Raw genomic sequence first — 20,868 nt, 5'->3', positions numbered from 1 at the left:
TGGATAACTATGTCGTTAGAATCAAGGAATGTTTTCTAATTTCTGCACTTTTTTTAGATGCTTATTTTTAAAGTTAACATAAGCATTTAATGCAGAAGTAAATTTCACTTTCATTTAATGATATATAATAGTTATATCATTCGAAGTAGGTCTTTTTTTAATGTATGCGCTTTTTAAATATCATATTACTTCTTTGTAAGATTACTTTTTTGGGAAAAATATACTTGAGGGTGCCCCTTGTCGAAATTGGCGACTTATGCTTGGCGCCAGATTTGTTGTCCGGAACGCCGCGGTAACAGGAATGGCGGCCAAAGCATGATGATATTTCAATGAAATATAGGAAAATTTAAAGAAAACTTTTTAAAATTGCAGTGAACACAATAGAGTCAAAATTAATAGACCCAATAAAATGCATGTTTAATCGAAACAAAAATTAATGGAGTAAGCACAGAAAGAAAAAAATAACTCACTTCTTCATTAAGCTTGAATATCTTCAGATTTTGGTGGGCAGAATTCTCTAATTGCAGTTAGGTACTGTCTAAACTTATCTTGCATTGAATCGCTGTACCTCCATCGCCACATAAATTCGGCAAAATATGAGTCGAAAATGGCGTCAGTGGTACCGGACTGGCGGTGACATTTTTTTCTGAAGTCTCTTTTAATAACTGCCCACAGACTAACTGTCTCAGAGTGGTTTACCGATAAGTGCACGAACCCGCTATCCGAAAGACATTCGTACGACTTCCAGCAATCGGACATTATCGTTGTTCCGGGTAAGACATTTTGTTGAATTATACTCAACAAAGTTTTTTTTTACGATCTGCAACAACTTCAAAAAAGCACCTTCTACTCCCTCTTTCAACACCAACAAACACCCACTTTCCATCCACCCGTTTACCCCTATTGTATTTTCGTTTCCCAAATTTACTTTCGTCTATTTCTACAATCATGCCAGGTCCCCCAATCATTTCACGCTTTCTTGTACATATATCCACACAGACATCCCTACAAAAATTCTTCCAATCCGTTATAGTTTTGTCATTGTTAATATTGAGTTCCGTTTTAATAATTTCGCTATTAGCTTCATACGCCCACATCCAAGTAAAAGTTAAAATATCAATCATACTCAAATGACTCTCCTCAAACCACGATCCCTTTCTAATGGATCGTTTTATGTGGTGAGCATTTGAACCTTTCACACGACAAAGTCATCTGATCGATCTTTACGTTCAACCAGAGACATATCTTTCCCACAAACAGGACATTTATATCTATTACTAATTAAACCTTCATTCATACACCAGTCAATCACTGCTTTTTGTCCATTGTTATTCAAATCGTACAGAAACTTAAGATTTATCTTATTTACAGTATTCATTTTTAGTACCAGAAGCAAAAGTTACCTTACCAGCCGGTATCCAAAGTAGAACTAACGCATCTCTGAAATTACATTTAAAAATTCATTTAAAAACAACGCTAAACTCTAAACCAATCAGCATCATGATTAAAATCTAATCCAATCAGAATCACGATTGGTGTTCAACATCGCCCAGCTTGGCGATCAACCGCGATCACAACTTGGCGAGAATTTAAGGGGCACCCTCAAGTATAGTCTACCCACTTTTTTGTATAATTTTTATTCATTTTATTATCTTATTTAATTTTCGTGATACTTGAGCAGCGTGACACATATGATGTCACCGAGTTACTCTTTTAAAAGTTGTCTGAAACCATGTGGTTATATTGCTTAGAATTAAGATTTTCAAAAGGTTTTCTTATGAAACATTTAAAACCAATGGTAAGTAAAATACAAGAATAAGTTCCGTACTAAAAAGCAAAATTGTTGAAGACAAGTACTTATTCATTTCGTGAAGCCAAAAAAAGTCCCCAAAATTGTTGACGACATTGATTATTACCAATTTCAATTGTTTGTTCATTGATTATTTGTTGCTCTTCTCGGTGGCTTTTGCACTAGAAAGACTGAAACTTAGTATATAGTACCTAAATTGCCCAAAAGCAGTCAAAATGACTGGATTGTAAAAGAATAAATAATGCGTAAATAAATTTGTTTAAAGTTAATTTACTATTTTTAATATTTAATTTTTAATATTTTTTATATTATTTACAGTTATATAACAAGTTATTAGTAAATATTAACAATAAAAAAATTATATGTTGTACAAAACTCAAAGAAATTGTGCAATCATATACATCATTGTTTTTCTAATTGAAATTAAATGCAGTCAAAATGACTTCCTTAGGCAATCTAGTGTTAAGCTATTCGATCGATCAATGAGAATTTCGAAGTTCATCCTAAGCCTCCAAAAAAAGAATTATTTACAGTATTATATGGCATTATGTTTTTATTACTACAGTACCTACATTGAAGGTCGATAATTACATAGTTTGACATTAGCACCCATTACCATAATATTAGTGCTAATTACCAAAATTATTTATGTATCAATTACGTCATCAATTTTGGGGTAATAATTTACAATCGGGGGCTCCTCACATTTTTGGTAATTTGCAAATAAACCAATATATATTATATATAAATATATAAACCAAGAACCAATCACATAAAGATAAACAAAAGTTGTGGTATCCTGAAGGTTACGTCATTGAAAGCTAAGACCTCAAAGTACATCATGGTAACCAGAAATGAGATTCTACAAAACTGAACAAAAATTATCGCCAAACCAAGGGCCCCCCGATTCTACTCTAGAGCCTTGGAATTAATAATTGTTTTAATTGCGTCGGTATATGCCTTAATAGTTTGTACATGAAACATAGTATTGATTAATACCAATTTATTATTAACTTTTCCCCCTCAGGAAGAACGAGTTAGTTGTTTAATAGTTATTAAACGGTTCTAAGTTTAGTCTTTGATTTAAATATGCAAACCATATAATGTTGCAGTAATAATTCTGGATTACATTATAATAAAGTATTTATTTTCAATCTTTCAATTTGAAATAATAAAGCAGAAAGGAATATACTGTAGTGCATCAAGTCCAACAATACACAGCATCAAAATAATCAAAGTAAGAGAAGAAAAAGAGATGCAATAAACAAATATTTCAATACATTTAAAATAGTAGTGGTATGTTGTGAGTTTTGAAACATTTTGCTTCATAAAAATGCCTCGATAGCTCTTATGGCATTAAATCATGGGTTATTTTTTTAATTGACAATAAGGAAATATTTTTCAGACAAACAATGATGTCATCCAAAAACAAAACCATTCATATTCTTGCTGAAACACCATGTTATATTATATCATTTATCTGTACAATGATAATGCACAGGCCAGTCATCATCATCAGATTTATATTAATACTAGGAGGCTTCGCCCCCTGCTCGCTGGCGCTCACCAACCCCCGGAACTGCTTTCACAGTTCATTTCGGATTGCTTCGCAATCCAATGCTCGCTTTGCTCGCTCATTGGATACGTTCTTAACGTCTAGTTTTTGTATACTTTTTTGAATACTGAAGTTCCGAAAACTTTTCACTGTAGAAAATTCTAAACCTGTACATTTCAATATTAATTTGAAATTGCAAACAGTTCACATATTTTTCTTAATCACACTATTCTAAATTTCAGTTGTTGAGAAAAGTAACTATTGTAAGTTTTGTTTTAAAGTCTTTCCCACCAGAGAGCTAAAGCCATGTGTTGTAAAACAATATGAAATAGTTGTCTGCCACTGAACGCCGGATGTAAAGCATCGGCTTTGATGAAGATAATTTTGTATTTTTAATTCTCTGAAGGGCGCCACCTTAATAATATGGAATTTGTAAAATAAATGAATATATTTTTGAGTGTTGATGAAGCCCATCATTTTGTGTTTTCATCAGTGTTCAGAAGCAGAACAACTATAAGTTTTTCATTTTATCACAAAAAAATAAAATGTATAAAAAACAAAGAAAAGCGTAAGAAAATGAGTATAGTCATAGAAAAAGTTAAAATTATAATATAGTATTTGTCAGTTAAAGTAAAACTTTTTGTTTAAGTCATTGCTAACAATTCAAGTTTCTCCGAGGCAATTCTAAAGTATAAATTAAGGTAGTATTGTTAAGTTGAAACACAATATTGTTAGTTTTGATGTCAACAATACAATTCACTTTTTCACAAAAACGATTGTTTCCATTGTTAAGTTCAATGTCAACAATTCAAATTTTTCTGAGGCAACTCTTAACCTCTAAATATTATTTTTTTATGTACACATTTCTAAATGTCAGTATTCAACCACAAAACAACTTAAAGTCCTCAAATTTAGCATGAAGTTGTAAAATGTAATGAAAGAGGGTCATAACAATAATGAAAATAGAAGTAAAGTTAGTACTGTAAAATTAAAACAATATTTTTAATCAATGAGCCAAGTTCTTCAAGAAGCAGTTGTAGAAGTAGGTTGTTTATTTAAAACTTTTTATAGAATTTCTTTAAGAACACAATTGTTAATTTGGGCATTTGGCGATACAACACTTTTAGAATTGAAGGATTTGTTACGTCAAGCGCTCAGGTATCATAATTTTGATCTAGTTGCGTTTCTATGTCATTTTGATTTATGTTGCTAAGTTAACTTTCAAAAAATTCTATGGCTGGCAACAGCATTTTTATTTTTTAAGTTGTTTATTTTTATTTCTTTTAGAATTCGTTATTTTTTTAGCGAAATGTTTATTAACCTAACAGAATTCTTTGCCGACTGTTTTCTCTATAAATGAAGAAAATAAAGTAAGTATTTAACTGTTGTGAAAAGAATCTTATTTAGTTGTACGAAGTACTTCAGCCAAAATTAGGGAGCCACGTAAGAGAATTATATATATTAGATCAGAAACTCATCATTAAATGGCAGAATGCTTTGGTGTTTTCAAAACAAAGCAAACGTTGCCACCGGCGGAAAAGAAATACAGCCAAAATTTGGGAGCCACGTAAGAGAATTATATATAATAGATTTTCGACACTGTAAAAAAATATATTTGACACTGCTTTTGATTTCATTTTTGATTATTTCTCGTAATTTAAAATATTTAGTGATTAAACTTTTAATGAGATTTTAGGTTCTCAAAATGTAATTATCAAAGGAAATCATGAAGCACCAAACTTTTCTTGCAGTGCTGGATGCGTCAGGAAAAATATCGAGCAGTATTTTCAGTTTAACCGTGGTCGACTACGGATCTTTGGACGACTGCATCAAAGTAAGGGCAACTTCAAACGTCGAGGAAGAATTATTTAAAGGGAAGTTTTGTATGTTGCACTTGAATCATCCTCTTTTCCAAACACCAATCCGTAACCCATTAATTGGAAAAAGCTACGGTGAAGCATTCGGTGTACCTCCTGATTGGGTAAAATTTTGCTCATTATTTATTTAAAGTGAACTGTATTCATTAAAAATATAACTCAATTGACAGTTTTGTTAAATATTATGACAACGTTGATACTAGTTATTGTAATAACATTTTTTTAATATTATGAACAATTAATATTTATCATCAATTCTTGGTCTAGTCGTGGAGTGAAAAGCAGAGAAATTTAGGGAGAGTTTTTATCTCAACTTATGTAAAATTTGTTAACTTTGATACATCTTTTTTCAGAAAATGCTGAAATGATAATCGAAAAAAAATTTTATTCGTTATTTTGGTAATTTGAAACATTAGCGATTTCTTTCCGTTTTTTGAAATTTAAATTTTTTAATCTTGCAATTCATACAATACATCATGTAAACCATAATGCATTTAAATTATGTAATTAAATTGCGAAATAGAGATTAAAAAAAACATGTTAAACTGTAACTCGTTGCATGCACCGATGCTGAATAAGTTAAGGGTCCAGACAAGATCTTTTCACAAACCGAATTCTAGTATTAAACTTTCTTAAAGCGACAAATTGCATTGACCTAATTTAGTGTTCCAAAACAACGGAGATATGCAACAACACCACTAATAGGTGGAACAAATAAAAAATATAATACCATTCAGCATTGTCTGAGAAAATCTTAATCAAAATTATATCCTCGAACACATACTTGCAGAAAGCAACTGACTACCATTTATATCATTTCAGCTAGTACAGACAACAGAAAAAATAAAGCTGCGTCACATACAAGTTTATTTAGAAATTAATCCACATAATTATAACAGTCTACTGCTCCAAAAAGAAGCAAAAAGAGCAATAAGTAATTAAAAGCGAAGAATAAACAATTTCAAATTTGAAAAGGAACAATAAACAGTCAAGAAGTGATAAAGGACAGTTAGGATTACAGTCTGATCCCTGAAAGTTAATTATTGTTCTTCTTTTCAATATAATTTGTCTTTCCGGTGTCCTGGGAACTCCTTTTTAGTCCTTGATAGGTTAAAAATGGCTTGAACTCAAAATATGTACTTGGAAAATTCCGCATACATTGATAAAGAGTACCCCTATTTTTAATAGCAGTCATGGTCATTCACTAGTCTAAAGGAAGCAAATAAAAAATAAAAAGAATGAGCTTCATCTCTATTTTACTTTATTATTTTCTGTGCATAATAACAATTCTCTGAGAAATAAAAAATGCGTTTACTTACTCAGATTTTGAAGATCAGCTCTAAAAACTTTTTTTTATGTATAATGGATGTAAAAAACATTTTGCTCACCACTTCGTTGTACAAACGATGTATAACTTGGCATATGTTTACATACTATCGAAATTTATATCAGCTCTGATGTGATATTGTTCATCATGCATTCACTTATTTATTTAACACTTAAAAACTTTAATTTTTAGCTTAGTTTTGATTTAAGATAATATCTTATCAAATTGACAATTTTATTGTCAAACTAATACTCACAAAGACATTGTAACGCGTTGAACTAAATTTTAAATTTTGATACTTATTGCGAGTTGGTTGTAAATGGCGAATATCAGCATTATTATTTGAAAGTGAGATCTTGTTTGAGCATATTTTTTAAACGAGATTACTAACACAGATGTCTATAGATTTCTGGATTGCTGATACGGGAAAACCTAAACGCTAGAAACTCACCAAGCTCTGTTATTCACTCTAAGATTAGGCCTAACTGTAAGACTGTTCTTCGAAGGCTCTGTAATCACATAAAATTATGCTCTTCTCTTGAATAAAAGGATATTTTCATAACTGATGTATGTTCGCAACAGTTACTTATGTCTTTTAAGTCAAATTTAGCTTATCTTTAGCCAGCGCCCTCTATGTTTAATCTGAAAATGGAGCAAAACGTCAATATGGAGAAAAGCCACACTTTTCAGAAAATGAAAAAAACTTTTAGTCTAATTTTTTAATATTTAAAAACTTACTTTAATACTGCATTATTTGGTCCATACGCACGCAAAAACCAGCAGGTGATTTAAGGTTGAAAATTATGAGACCAACGAAACAGTGATAAATTCTAGTGTACTTCAACTTTTAACAACTTTTCTCTGCACAACTTTTCAACTTTTCTGATGCTTTGAATAAGCAATCTAGCTGAAAGGTACTAACGTTCTTTACATCATTAAAATACAATTTGCAATACGAAGGCTAAATACATCAACTAAATATGACCTGGCACACATACGTACAAAGCAAACAGCAGATTTCTTTTTCCACAAGGAAACATCCCATGCCCACAGCAAAAGCAATGGTTTTCCCCTCTTAAAAAAATATGAATAAGCTAGTTAACTTAAGTTAAACTAGTTAAGCGAGAAAGGTTAACTTGAATTCTTGAATAGTGCTGTTCGTATTCTATTGTTGCCAAGGCAGCTAGAACACGTTTCTTAATAATGAAATTCAATATGTTATGAATCGTAATTATGTATCATAAGCGATTGGTTAAGTTGGTATGTTGGTATCATTATTTGCGCTACTAGAGTTACGATGTTAAAAAAGATTATATTAAAACAAATTAAATTTAAGTAATGATCAAACCTGTATATAGATTGTCAGTATGAAGTCAGGCATTGATTTCAGTAAATGATGGAGAATGAGCGAAGCAATTCGAAACGAACTACGAAAGCTGATTTGATGACTGGCGAAGGATATTGAGTAAAAACCAGTATATTCAATGAAAGGAAATTAATGGTGTAGTAAAAGATTATGTTAAAACAGATCAAATTAATGCGCAAATCTGCACTTAGACGGTGCAATCACGGTATTGGCTTCAGTAATTAATGAAGAGTGGGGGAAACAATTTGAAAAGAACTTCAAAAGCTGATCTGGCGTTTGGCGATTGATAGCAAACTGAAGGCAGTAAATTAAATGAAAAAAAAAACATGCCGTCTAACTTTGTAAGCACTTACATAAAATATTTAAAATCAAAGATTCTTAAATTTCTTGTGTCCCATTACTACAAATATGTCTATAATGGGAACTCATTGTTCGTGTGGATAAGAAAAGTCGAGCTCAAAATTGAAACGGCATAGACACTTAAAAACTAAGTACTTATCTTTAAATTGAGCGCATGTATATGATTAGATGTTGTTTTCAGATTTGAAAAAAAGTATTAAATCCAACATACCCATAATCATTTTTAAGCCCATTAAAACAACGTCTCCTTTGTAAAAAAGTTTTTCCATTGTTGTCAGGCATTTAGTGGCATTGAATTTTTCTTTGTCTTCACAACTAGTTTTTGAGACGTAAAAATGTTTCAACTCATGGCTTACTACTGTTTGGCATTTATATAGCCTTGAATATTTTGTAGATTAGGCATGATCTTGAAAGTTACATGCCATTAAGATTTGCCTACCATGCGGGAATATGCATGCCATCTACCTGCACAGATGAAGATCTTCACAACGTCATCAATACTCGTAAGACATTACTTTATCATCTATTTCTACTGTTTCTTCAAAATCTATGTAATATATTTCTCTATTTATCACTAGAATTGACGGCAAGTTAAAACTCTATCCTGAAGTCATAATGTAGTTTTGTATGCACAAGCCGAGAAAGTTTTTTGAAGTTTTCTGCTTTCTTTTGTTTTGTTGTTTTTCTAAGAAGTGCAATTGTTTCTGAAATTTTCCATTTCTTTGTCTTTTTTTCATGGGCAATGTTCAACATAAATGAATGCAGATTTTATTTGCATTTTCGTAATTAGCATATCGTATACTTTAACAGTTATTTAAACTAATATGTTTAGATTTAACTCTCAGATTAGATTAACTCTCAGATTTTCCATTTCTTTGTCTTTTTTTCATGGGCAATGTTCAACATAAATGAATGCAGATTTTATTTGCATTTTCGTAATTAGCATATCGTATACCTTAACAGTTATTTAAACTAATATGTTTAGATTTAACTCTCAGATTAGATTAACTCTCAGATTAGATTAATTTAAAACATCAGCCTGCTTTATTACAAAAGTATTAAACTACGGTTGTGCACTCATCAGGTTTGTAATACTTTAATTTTAAATATTATTTTAAAAAATGATTGCTAAGCAACATTATTTATGTTCCCTTATAGATCTTAATTAAGTAACCAGGGAAATGTTTGGACATCTGAGGACACAATCGTAAGCAAACAGAATTAATTTTAGTGCATGTACTTTAAGTCGATAATTTCAACTGTTTCATGCAAAAGGAGCAACAATTATTGCAAAATAATTATCGGAATGAGTGGCAGAAAACATGATCCCTTTACCCCTTGTAAAAAAAATTGTTACTCACAAAGAGTATGCTTTTTCTATAATATTTATATTTTACTATGATTAACATGCAATTAATTTTCCAATTGCTGACTGAAACAAGAAGTTCATACAGTTATAAAAAAAGGATAGATTTTCTGCTTCATGCTACTATAATTAACTTGCAGTTAATTTTGTCAATTGTGGAATACTGACTATTTAAGTAATGTTATGTGTTATTGACAAAGATAAGACAAGCACTTCAGATAGTCATAAAAAACTAGTTAGATTTCTCTTTTAGATGCTATTTCCTAAATTATAATTAACATGCAGTTAATTTTCTCAGTTGTGGAACCATTGGATTTAAATGCAATTCTCACAAACTGCCAAATTGAGGAACCTCTAAAAGTACCTATTTCAGCAATACTTTGTATGTAAGTAGAATATTTTGATAAAAATAGGATGCAAGTGTTCAAATTTTTTTACGTTAATGTGGCTAATATGTTATTTTTAAGAATAAAATACGGGGTATTCAGTGAAAATCCTTCTTAATCTGTATTTTAAAATAAACCTTGTCTAAAATGACGACAAAGAGTATTCTCATTAAAGATTTGAAATTATGTATGCGAAGATAAACAAAAGCCGCTACTGATATCTGAAAAATCACATTTTAGAAAGTTGGTTGTATGACACATAATGACATTTTCGATTGCTGGTTAAAACTTTAAAGTGTTTCCGATAGCTGTCTCTGAGCCTTTCTCTATTTATTCCGATGATCAAACATGTTTGAAACAACGAAACATGCTTACTACCACAACAACAGCAGCCTTCAACAGTCTTCGTTAGTCGTGATTAGTCAAATTTGGATAGGAATAGTGTTTTTAATTCATTTCTGCTGCAAATTGAAACTGCCTGTCTGTGGCATATACAGTACTATTGAGTAAGGGTTTTTAGGGATTCAATCTCTCCTCCCGAAATGGAAACACTATTTCTAAGTTCGTTTTTTACCTTATTTATTGCGTTAACAGAATGTTTTAATATTAATTCTTATTTTCTAAATAAATAAAAACATTTAAATACTAAAAATAATAATAAATAAGCGAAATAATATAAAAATTGAGCAGCTCTTTTGCTCTGCTGTATTTTCCCTATTCTGTTATATTTTTGCTTCAGTTATATTTCTGTTCTGTTATATTTTTTACATCTACTTTGATTAGAGGGGGTAATAAAATAGAAACCTTTATATAATAAAATTTCAGTACTTAAACGTGTTACTTTCACATTTGTTGCGACTATATTTAAATTTTAGCAAAGAGTGGTTTTAAAACAGAGTATCAATCTGATGATTTTTGTTTAAAGAATTGTAGTTTGTTAATTGATTGAGCTACTGAAGTTACGAGAGCTTTTAAAATTGAAATAAGGATTTATAAAGCTTTACATTTCAGGTCTATTATGTCTTTACATTGCATGTGCATTAAAGTTATTTTCAGTATAAGTAAATTCATTTTCATTTAAAATAAATTAATTTTTAATTACAAATATTGGTTCTTTTATTTATAACTAATTATATTAAATAGTACTTAACAATTGTGTTACATTGGTTGTTTTAATTTTACGATTTTCAAATTAATAAATGCTTATAATAATAGATTTAGTTCTACCTTGAACCTCCTACGCCGAAAAACATTCCTGGCTACAGCTCTGCTGCTGAGGATACCTATCATACCTTCTCGTGGATTGAGATCCGGGGGAAAAGTGGATCATTCCATGACATGCATCTTATTATCCAAAAAATCGTACTTGTGAAAATTATAACAGCCAATACAACTGAGACCAAAAATTATCAGTACAAATAGCAGTAAATGGACTTCTTGCATCGTTTATCATTTGATTACCTATATGTAATCAGTAGGAAAAGCTAATTAAGAAATCCTCTTATTTTCTCATATTTTGCCAATCAAGAACGCAAACTCGTCTGTTCCATCCCGATTGCTTTCTTTTGATTGCGGGTAGTTTTAAACGCGGACTACTTTTCCCTACCTTCATATTGCAAATAGTTTGTAGGTTATAAAAAGCAAAACAATAGAAGAGAACTAAAGAAATATTCTCCAATGGACAGCAATGCAAAGGACCATTAATAATGTGAGGAGAATATGACTATTGGGGAAAACTTAATGTGGTATTTCCTCCAGGACGTTTGAAGCCAGTCAATGACCAGAAAAGGCTACAAACAATTTTTCTAACATTTGCTCAGAGAATTTGGTGGATCTAGTTTTGATTTTAAACGAGGACAACGATTCTCTTCTCATTGTAAAACATCTACTGAGATAGCTTTATAATGATAGAGTGAATGTCATGGAATGATCTATTTTTTCAAAATCTCATTCCCCATTACAATGGTAGGCCCATTCAGTGTATGGAAGAATTGAACAGTGCAATCAAGGTATGGAATTGATGCTATCGTCCCAATACGTACATGGTATGCAATATCGTATATATCAAATCATCTACAGTGCGCAAAATGAAAAATGGACTACCCTAAATTGCATTTGTTCTAATGATTGGGTTTTCACGTTCTATGACTCGTTCTTAATGGTGCGATAGGGTGATTTCAGATATGCCAATTAACTAGTGCAGACGATATTTTAAGCTACAATAATCAGACACACAAGTGCTCTTTCTATGAATAACAAAAAATTTTTGCGAATTTGAATTTATGACTCCCAAAGTATAGGGGTAATCACACTGTGGAAAATCAGGAAAGTGGACCAAAGTTTGGATCCCTTAATGGTAATTTTACTTTTTGCGTATTTCGCTATATCTCAAGAGCTTTTTAAGCGAATTGAAAATTTTGCCTACAGTTATAAAATTCATTCCTAAATATTCATAATTTTTAATTATTTTTTATTAATGGTCGAAAAAAATTTGATCTGTAAGGTGTACAAGTTTTTGCATCATTTTGAAGAGTATAATTTTACATGGTAAAATACAAAATTTGAGCAAAATCAGACAAATAGTTTCTGAGTAATCAAATTTTGAAAAAGTTCTATGTTTAAAATTTGATTTTTCAGGAATTTCTCGACCGATCGTGAAAATCCAATCTTTAGATCAAAAGTTATTTGTGGTGGTAATGATTTTTTTAACATGCATGTTTCTCTATCTTTGTTTTTCTTTCTGTCCAATTACAGCAGAAAATCAAGGCAATAGATCTTTCGATTTGTACCCAGATGTAGAAATTTCTAGCCCAAGAATGTCTTATTAATTTACAAAAGTAGAACAGTTGAAGAAAACTAGATTGATTTTTAAAATTTGTTAAGTCAAATATACTATTTAAATTGATTTATGTATTATATTTTGAAGATACTTGATTGTATTTTAAGTTAACAAATTGACTATCACTTTTATCATTATGAGCTTTTCTAAGCCGTTATCTGTTTTTTAAAATCATTTCGATGATCAATACGTGTTTTTTTCAAACTAGTCCTTAGAAAGATTACTAATGATAAAATAAGAACTAAGAAAAAGTAAAACATAATATTGAAGGAGGGACCCTAGTGAAAATTCGCAAAAATATTCTTATTTTTAAAGTAGATTTGTAAGCAAACTTTAAACTATTGTCTAATAATTTATGACGAAAGTATAATAATAGTGCCTTTAAAATAGGTAATTCGATAATTTTCATAATTTTAAGGAAATATTTTTATGACAGACTTTCATATATTTCTTTAATGCATATTTTCTGAAGAATAGAAAAATGTATTTGAAGCGAAAGACATTCAAAATTCCTTACAATGTGAGTTATCCAAACTGGATATAATAGTAAGGATATGTAAGCATAATGTAATGCATTTTAGGCTGTTGTAAAATTATATTGCTTAATATGTTCGGGGCATGTGAATTTTCAATCAGAAATATCGCAAAATGAAAAAAATGTCACTAAAAAGGGAGGGGGGAAATGAAATTCAGTTTTATTTGAAAACGCTTAAATATTTTTGAATTTCACTATATAAATAATTTATTAAATAAAGTAATATTTATTACCTCTATTCATGTTCGTTTTTATTTTTTGTTTTTTTAAAAATCACTCGCTTTGAAGACTGAAGATTTATATGGAAAGAACAGTCTTAAAAGAACAGGTTGAAGGGTTAATAAAAGTCTTGATGCATATGTATTTTTTCAATGTCCTTTATTTGATTGATATATACTATAATCATTCATATGTTTTCATTAATATATAATTGAAATTTATGTTCGGGCCTGTATTTCGTAAACTAATTATGCTCATATTTTATCATAGAAGAAAAATTTCATTCCTTATTAAACGTAATACTTTTCTTAGGATATTTTTTGGGACAGTGTTATTTGCTTGCATGTGTGGTACAATATTAGATTTAAGTGACCGTAAAATGAAAGAGAGTAAAAGGAAATATCCAGATGAAAGTAAGTTTTTACTTTAATGTTTTTTCTGTAAAATATTGTGAACTATCAATATAAACAGTTTATAGTGTATTAAGAAAAGATTCTAATGGTCTAATACATGAATTTTTAGATAATAATTAGGAAAAAGCATGAAAATTTCTCAATAAATTCATTAAAAACAAGAATAAATAACACAATTTGCAATAAAAGTTTGAAAGATTTGCTAAAAGAGCACTCAAAATTTTAATAAATTTAAAATAAATTTTGAATTTAAAAAAAAAAACTCACTAGTTCACAAATCAAAATGGCCTTTTCACCACACAAATTTCAAATCTGTGGGCTGCACAGAGTTCTCCGAGTATTTCTTTATCACACAAATTTAAAATTCTGAAACTAATTATGAAATGCTATTTTTTTTTACTCCACCCTACTCCCTATACATTTTTCCTCCTAGTAATTTTCAATTTCCAAGTTTTATAATTCTTGCGTAGCAAACCCAAATGTAACACAAAGTTACAACAAAAAACTGATAAATTATTTGCGGAAAAAACACTTAAAAACTCAATAGTTTTCAAAGAAATTAGAATTTTAAAATAAATCTCAGGCTTATTTTATAAAACAATTACCCTTTCAGCAAGTTAAATTTCAACTCTTAATCAATATTTCTGTGAACTGTATAATAGCTCTAACTATTTAATTTTAAACTAAACGGTTATTAATTATCTAATTAATTCTTATATAAAATGTTTTTCATAAGTCACTTATTTTTCACTCAACAAAACAAAATGTGAAGTTGAACATAAAGTTGAATAAAAAGAGATATATATTTAAACAACACGAATATATTTAAACAACGAATATATTTAAACAACATATTTAAACAACATATTTAAACACCATATTTAAACATTCATATTTACGAATATATTTAAACAATATATATACTAGAAAAAACTGATCCTCGTTTCTTCCTTAAGTTCATGATAATTAAATATTAATCTACTTGTTACTTACTTTCTATGTACTTTTTACATGTTTGTACAATGAACTTTTATTCTTCTTTTACAGGCTTTACTAAACGATTGTTGAAAGCTTTCTCTCTTTATACTAATACAGAAAAGTTATTCACAGAGAATTCCAAACAAGTGTCTCTGAATTACACTCAAGGATTTCGGGTGATTTTATCTTTCTTCATCTTGTGGGCACATCTTATTCTATTTCCGACTCCAGGGAAAGAAATACGTTATAGTAAGAACATTATTGTTCATTTTTCAAATCCATCCTAAGAAAAAAAATTTTAAACTTATGTTTTTGAAAATAATGGGGGAGAGGAATTAATATTTATGTCAGTTCAAAAGAATTTTTTAAAAAAGGCTTTATATTATGAAAATTTTCTGTATAAAAAAAAACAATAGATGGTTGAGAGTTTGAACGTAGTAAAAAGTACAAAGCAAAATCAGTAATCAGTTAAAGTTTTTGATATATCCTAGCATTTATACATATTTCGATATTTAAAAAAAAAAACTGGGTAACAAAGTCTAAAATTGATTATTTTACTAAAAAAAAAATTTGAAAATCGCGCTTATGAATCTTCTAAGAACTATTAAACTAAAAAAAAATTTCACCTTCAACTGTTTGGCTGAGGAAGAGGTTAACTTTCGATTTTCAAATTCGGAAAGACGTCATGACTTAAGTCATAGGAAAGTTTAATTCAAAATAAGTTTCAAAAACAACTATTATTATTTTATAAAGTACACTAAAGATATGGTTTACACTTGACAATCAGAAAAAAAAAATTCTACCGAAGTAAAGGTAAAAAGTTGCAAAACTTCGCATATAGGTTTAAGAAGAAGAATAAAAAAAAAGGTCAAATAAAAATTAAATAGTGCTAACAACACAAATATAGTAAAATAGATATATTTTTACGCTAAATAGAATGAGATTAAGTACGAGGGTAGAATGAATAATTTCAAAGTTATAATGGTATAAAAACTATAAGTACTTACAAAACGTTCAATGCTTGACTTGTGCTTATATACACACTTAAAGTTGCTATCTTAATAAATATAGTATTGTTTGCAATGCATTCTTTACGTTGAATAGAATGAACCCAAACACGTTTCAATATGATGAATAGTTCATAAATTACAAAACTTATTGTGTGTTATAAATACCCTTTTTTCTGACTTGCACTTATTTATACTTTTCTTCTAAGTTATTTGTCCTATTTACCCAAATTTGATTTAACTTAAAAAATATTTTGAATTCAATGCTTAACTTGTCTTTATAGTTACAAAGTAGTAGTACCAAAAACGTAAATAAGTACAAATCAATAATAACCCTTTTTAATAAATAAATCCCTCGCAACTCGTCATTTACTACTTCTACAGACATAACTTAGGTTACACCTATGATTGTAAAGAATATTAGTGCCAATAGTCAGTATTTTCGAGAATTATGATTAAGATTACGGAAACTTTTCACAGCAACTAATAAGCTTTTGTAAAGCTGTGCGTAAAAATGTTTTCTTTTATAAATGATGGTTGTCTTTTCAAAATGTACTTTGATAAATCTGAAGGCAATAAGTAATAAAAAAATTATGTATTTGTGTCAGTACAGGGAAACAGTTTATAGAAGAACTAATGTGAAGGAGTCTAATCAATACCAATTCAGAGGGATTTAAAACAGTTTACAAATAATAATTATTCTGAATTGTGTGGGGACGTAAAGAAATGGAAGATTTGGAATAAGCGCCAATTCACCAAGTCTTATGAAATTAAATAAGAATTTGAATGATGACCTACGAAAAGGCTTTCTTATAAACTTATAAATACAATGAAATGCATTGACAATATACGTATAAGCAATAATAAATATATAGTTAAATTATAAATAGGCAATGAGGACGACAACTAAATGCATACAGTTTCTAATAGCCTTGAAAAAGATTTATTATTATTATAAACAAAAAAGGTAATTACGAGATAATTTGAAATCGGACTAAAAATTAGAAGAAGTAGAATTAGTAGCACCACATGACTTTGTTTAATGAGCAAACATGCAAATAAGTAAAAAGTGCGAAAAAATTTTAATACAAGAATTACAAATCTGTCACATTCCTTTATCAATTATTTGCCTTTTTATTTTACGCGATTTCGCCCCTATTCCTTTTATATATCATAAATATCGTTCAAATCGCTTTTTTTACAGTGTTAGAAGGTAGTTAAGAACAAATTAATAATAAAAGAAATAAAATGATGGGATATGAGAAGTTTTAAAAACATAGCTGCAAAAATGGTTTTAGAATAAGTTTTAATACTGTACTTTATCATTTTCCTATGATCAATGCTGAATCAAACATGTTCTTTTCAAAATATCTGTGTAATATTATTTCAAAAATAATTTATTTTTGTTTTCATAGAGAATTTTCATTTTATATATGAAGTTTTGGATCCCATTGTGGAAAATAATGGGGTAATTTTTGTGGATTGCTTCTTTGCTCTCAGGTACATAGCATGTATGGTATTCTTTACTATATTGTTATCCCTTCTTGCATTTCAATTAGTATTTACTTATTATTATACTGGGTGTCCGAAAAGTATGGACTTAGTCTAATATTTCCAGAAATATTGGATCAAAAATCAAAAAATGTATGCGGCAAATATTTTAGAAAGATGTATACTATGATGCTAAACCCGAACTTGCAAATTTAAGCTGTAGAGGAAGAGAGGATGCAACTTCAAAAGATTAAATTTAAAAAGAATTTTTGTAAATTTAGATTTTCCAGTAAAAATACCTTAAGTTGACTTATAAGTGTTTGTATTTTGATCCACAGGTCTATCTACAATCAACAAAACAATAAAAGAAATTTGTTACTAATTGTTAAAAACAGCTATTTCAAGAAATTCGAGTCAGATCAGACCTACAGACGAGTAACATCATTAAAATCGTACCAATTTCAAGTGAATTAATATAAGAAAGCAAAGCTAATTTACAACATTTAACTACGCTTCACTTCTGCAGGAGTCATTAGTCATTTTTTTAAAAAAAAATATACCCATCTCTTTCTTTCATGCATTTCCCAAGCGATTTGCACCTCATTTTTATTTCTGGCAATGGTATCGTCATACAAACATTTAAGTTAAGTGTAAGTATTTTCTTCTGGAAAATCCAAATCTGCAATTAAAAAAGCAGTAATTTTTACTCAAAATTCCAAAATTGCAACCCACACAACATCTAGGGAGTGAGATTGTGCGTTAAGTTCAATATCATTGAATAGAGCTTTGGAAAATGTATGACACTCATATTGCGTATTTCTCGAAATATTTAAACCGTTTCCATACTTTTCGGACATTCTGTGTGCACTATCTTGCAACAAGAGTTTAATCAACTGTAAAGGAATAATTGATTCACTTACATTGTATGGGTTGTGTCTCCACTAGAGACGATTACAACCTCAACATTTCAGCGCAAAAGGACAATCAAATTCATAAGCATCAGAGAACAATTTTCTGCTGAACCAAAGTACAGAACGAAGACAATTAAGGAAAGGTTTTTTTGTAATAAACCATTTAAAAAAGTTCTTTTTGGAAATACAATCTGAGTGCCCTTAAGTATTGAGACTCTTAACAGGCCAGTTTATTTAGTTAATCCCGTTATCACCTTACCAATCCATGTTGTACTTTGTAAAATGGCAGCTAGCGTTATCGTTATGGAAGAAACATTGGCAAAACCAGCAAAGTTAACGAACACACTGTCGAACAAAATTGTGCAATAATTGTCGGTATTGAGATTACCACAAGGTTTAAATAAGGGTTCCAATCTATACCGATAGATTCATCCCCAGACCTTAGTACCACATCCGTCGAAATACATGGATATCCAAGTTTTAAATAGTGATGCTTTAAAATTAAGTATAATAAATGTTAGATAGTATATGCTTGTGTGTTATATAATTTTAGATATTGTATTGCTTAAGGAAGTATCTACAAAAATCTTATTCTCTTCATCTTTCTTGTAAATATTTTCATTTGTTTAAGAAAACCATTTTACATCATACTGAATTTATTTAATCAAGGTTTTAATTAAATTGAAGATTTGTGAATTTTTAATTAAATTGAAAAAGGCCAAAACATTCATTTTCTATTTTAACTGAAATAGCCGACTTTAAACATCTACTTTAAAATTTATCGACTTTAACATTATTCAATTTAAGCGATATTTTATTGCATTGATAAGTCTGAAATCAAGTCTCTTTATATTAATGATATTAACAAATAGATTATTCTCATTTTTATTTGTTTTCTTTTTCAAAGGTCAATTATTTTCGTGAAAACTTTTTGATTAATTAATATTTCATTTTTCTTAAAAAAATAAAACAAATACGCATCACTTATTTTTATATGGCAAAGTAAAAAAAAAACGTTAGTCGCACATAAAAGGATTAAATATTTTCACGGAATTCGAACCTTTAAATAAAATAATTACTTATAGTCGGAATAAGCAAAAAACGCTTATCATTAACGATAAACATTATTTGGTCTGATTTACTGTTAAAATGTATTCAAATTATTTTTTCAATGTATTCAATATTATTTTTTCGAATATGAATATAAAATTCAAACAAATTTCAGGTCATGAGATGATAATAGAGATTAGATTAGATAACAATCACGAGGTTTGCGACATTGTTAGGTTTCGTAATTTTCAATTCCATTGTTTCAATGTATAATTTGTAAAAAATATAAAGCGCTTCAAAATTGTATACAACTCCTGAGCTATTATTGCAACATCTGGATGGATCAGTGCAGAGATAGCATCTGTAAAAATACTTTTTAATCTTAACTTCTTAAATAAAAAATATTTAATTTCAATTCAAAAATAAACTGATAGAACTATATATGTAAATTTCAATTGGGATTAACACATTTCCATTATATTTTAGTGCCTTTTTGCTTAGCTATCAAGCATGGCAAGCAATTGAGCAATCAAAAGGACGTTTGAATGTTTTTGCAATAGTTATAGACAGGTATTGCAGGTATGTAAATTGAACATGAATATTTATCAATATTAAGTCATGTAGGTATATGAACTTATCTTGAATGAATGATATATCATTTTAAATAAATTAGTATTTCGCAAACGGCTGGCACAGCTTGCTTCCATCATTCCGTTTGAAATACATCAGTAATTTAGTTCAGCTTTAGATGCCAAACATAATGGTTCGAGGAGAATACTGACACATTTTTTCACATATTTCACTGTTCTTAAAAGAGTAGCAAATATGTTACCTGACTTCTTTCCTTCTTTAGTAATTTACTATTTTTGACCGTTATTTTAAAATGATTAATTAAATCCCCAAATCGCAACGCTCTCCAATTCCCGTGGTTACTTCTCATTTATCGTTGCTTTTTCATTCATAAAAAGATACAAAAAAAATTTTTAATATAAAATATTTCATTTGAATACCCGTTCTGTGTACGGGTGAAAAAAGAAGATAATCAATAAATCAGCACTAATTAAAATCAAGCACAAAACTAAAAGATATATACCGACACGATTAATGAACCTGAAATAATTCCTTTTTCTTTTAATTATTATTTGGTGCCCTTCAGCAACTTTATGTTATTATAATAATCAAAGCAAGACTTTAGAAGTTCAGCCCATCAAAACAAAGATTTAAGTGTATTCAGTATTATTTGGCATAATTCTGTTTTTCATGGCAAACATTTGGTTTTCAAAACCGCAATCAAACAATTTCCCCCGATATTTAGCGGTCGTTAAATCCTACTTCCACAGTATCTATATTAAAACTATACAGTATTAATGCACTTCTA

General features: G+C 29.3%; 1 protein-coding gene across 1 annotated transcript in view; it reads left to right on the top strand.

The window, feature by feature from the left end:
- Positions 1-20,868, top strand: part of LOC107440795 (nose resistant to fluoxetine protein 6) — a 55,246-nt gene that overhangs the window by 6,999 nt on the left and 27,379 nt on the right. Inside the window, exons 2-8 of the mRNA XM_087167650.1 lie at positions 5,117-5,346; positions 8,690-8,798; positions 9,960-10,047; positions 13,953-14,053; positions 15,101-15,280; positions 17,454-17,538; positions 19,977-20,069. Coding sequence (XP_087023776.1) covers positions 5,117-5,346; positions 8,690-8,798; positions 9,960-10,047; positions 13,953-14,053; positions 15,101-15,280; positions 17,454-17,538; positions 19,977-20,069 — 886 coding nt within the window. The remainder of the gene's footprint in view (positions 1-5,116; positions 5,347-8,689; positions 8,799-9,959; positions 10,048-13,952; positions 14,054-15,100; positions 15,281-17,453; positions 17,539-19,976; positions 20,070-20,868) is intronic.

Source organism: Parasteatoda tepidariorum, chromosome 7 (assembly GCF_982258835.1).
Source record: "Parasteatoda tepidariorum strain Cologne lab strain chromosome 7, Ptep-v5.0, whole genome shotgun sequence".
Lineage (NCBI taxonomy): Eukaryota > Metazoa > Arthropoda > Arachnida > Araneae > Theridiidae > Parasteatoda > Parasteatoda tepidariorum.
The sequence above is the reverse complement of the archived record's forward strand: the minus strand, read 5'-3'. Positions and strand labels throughout refer to the sequence as shown.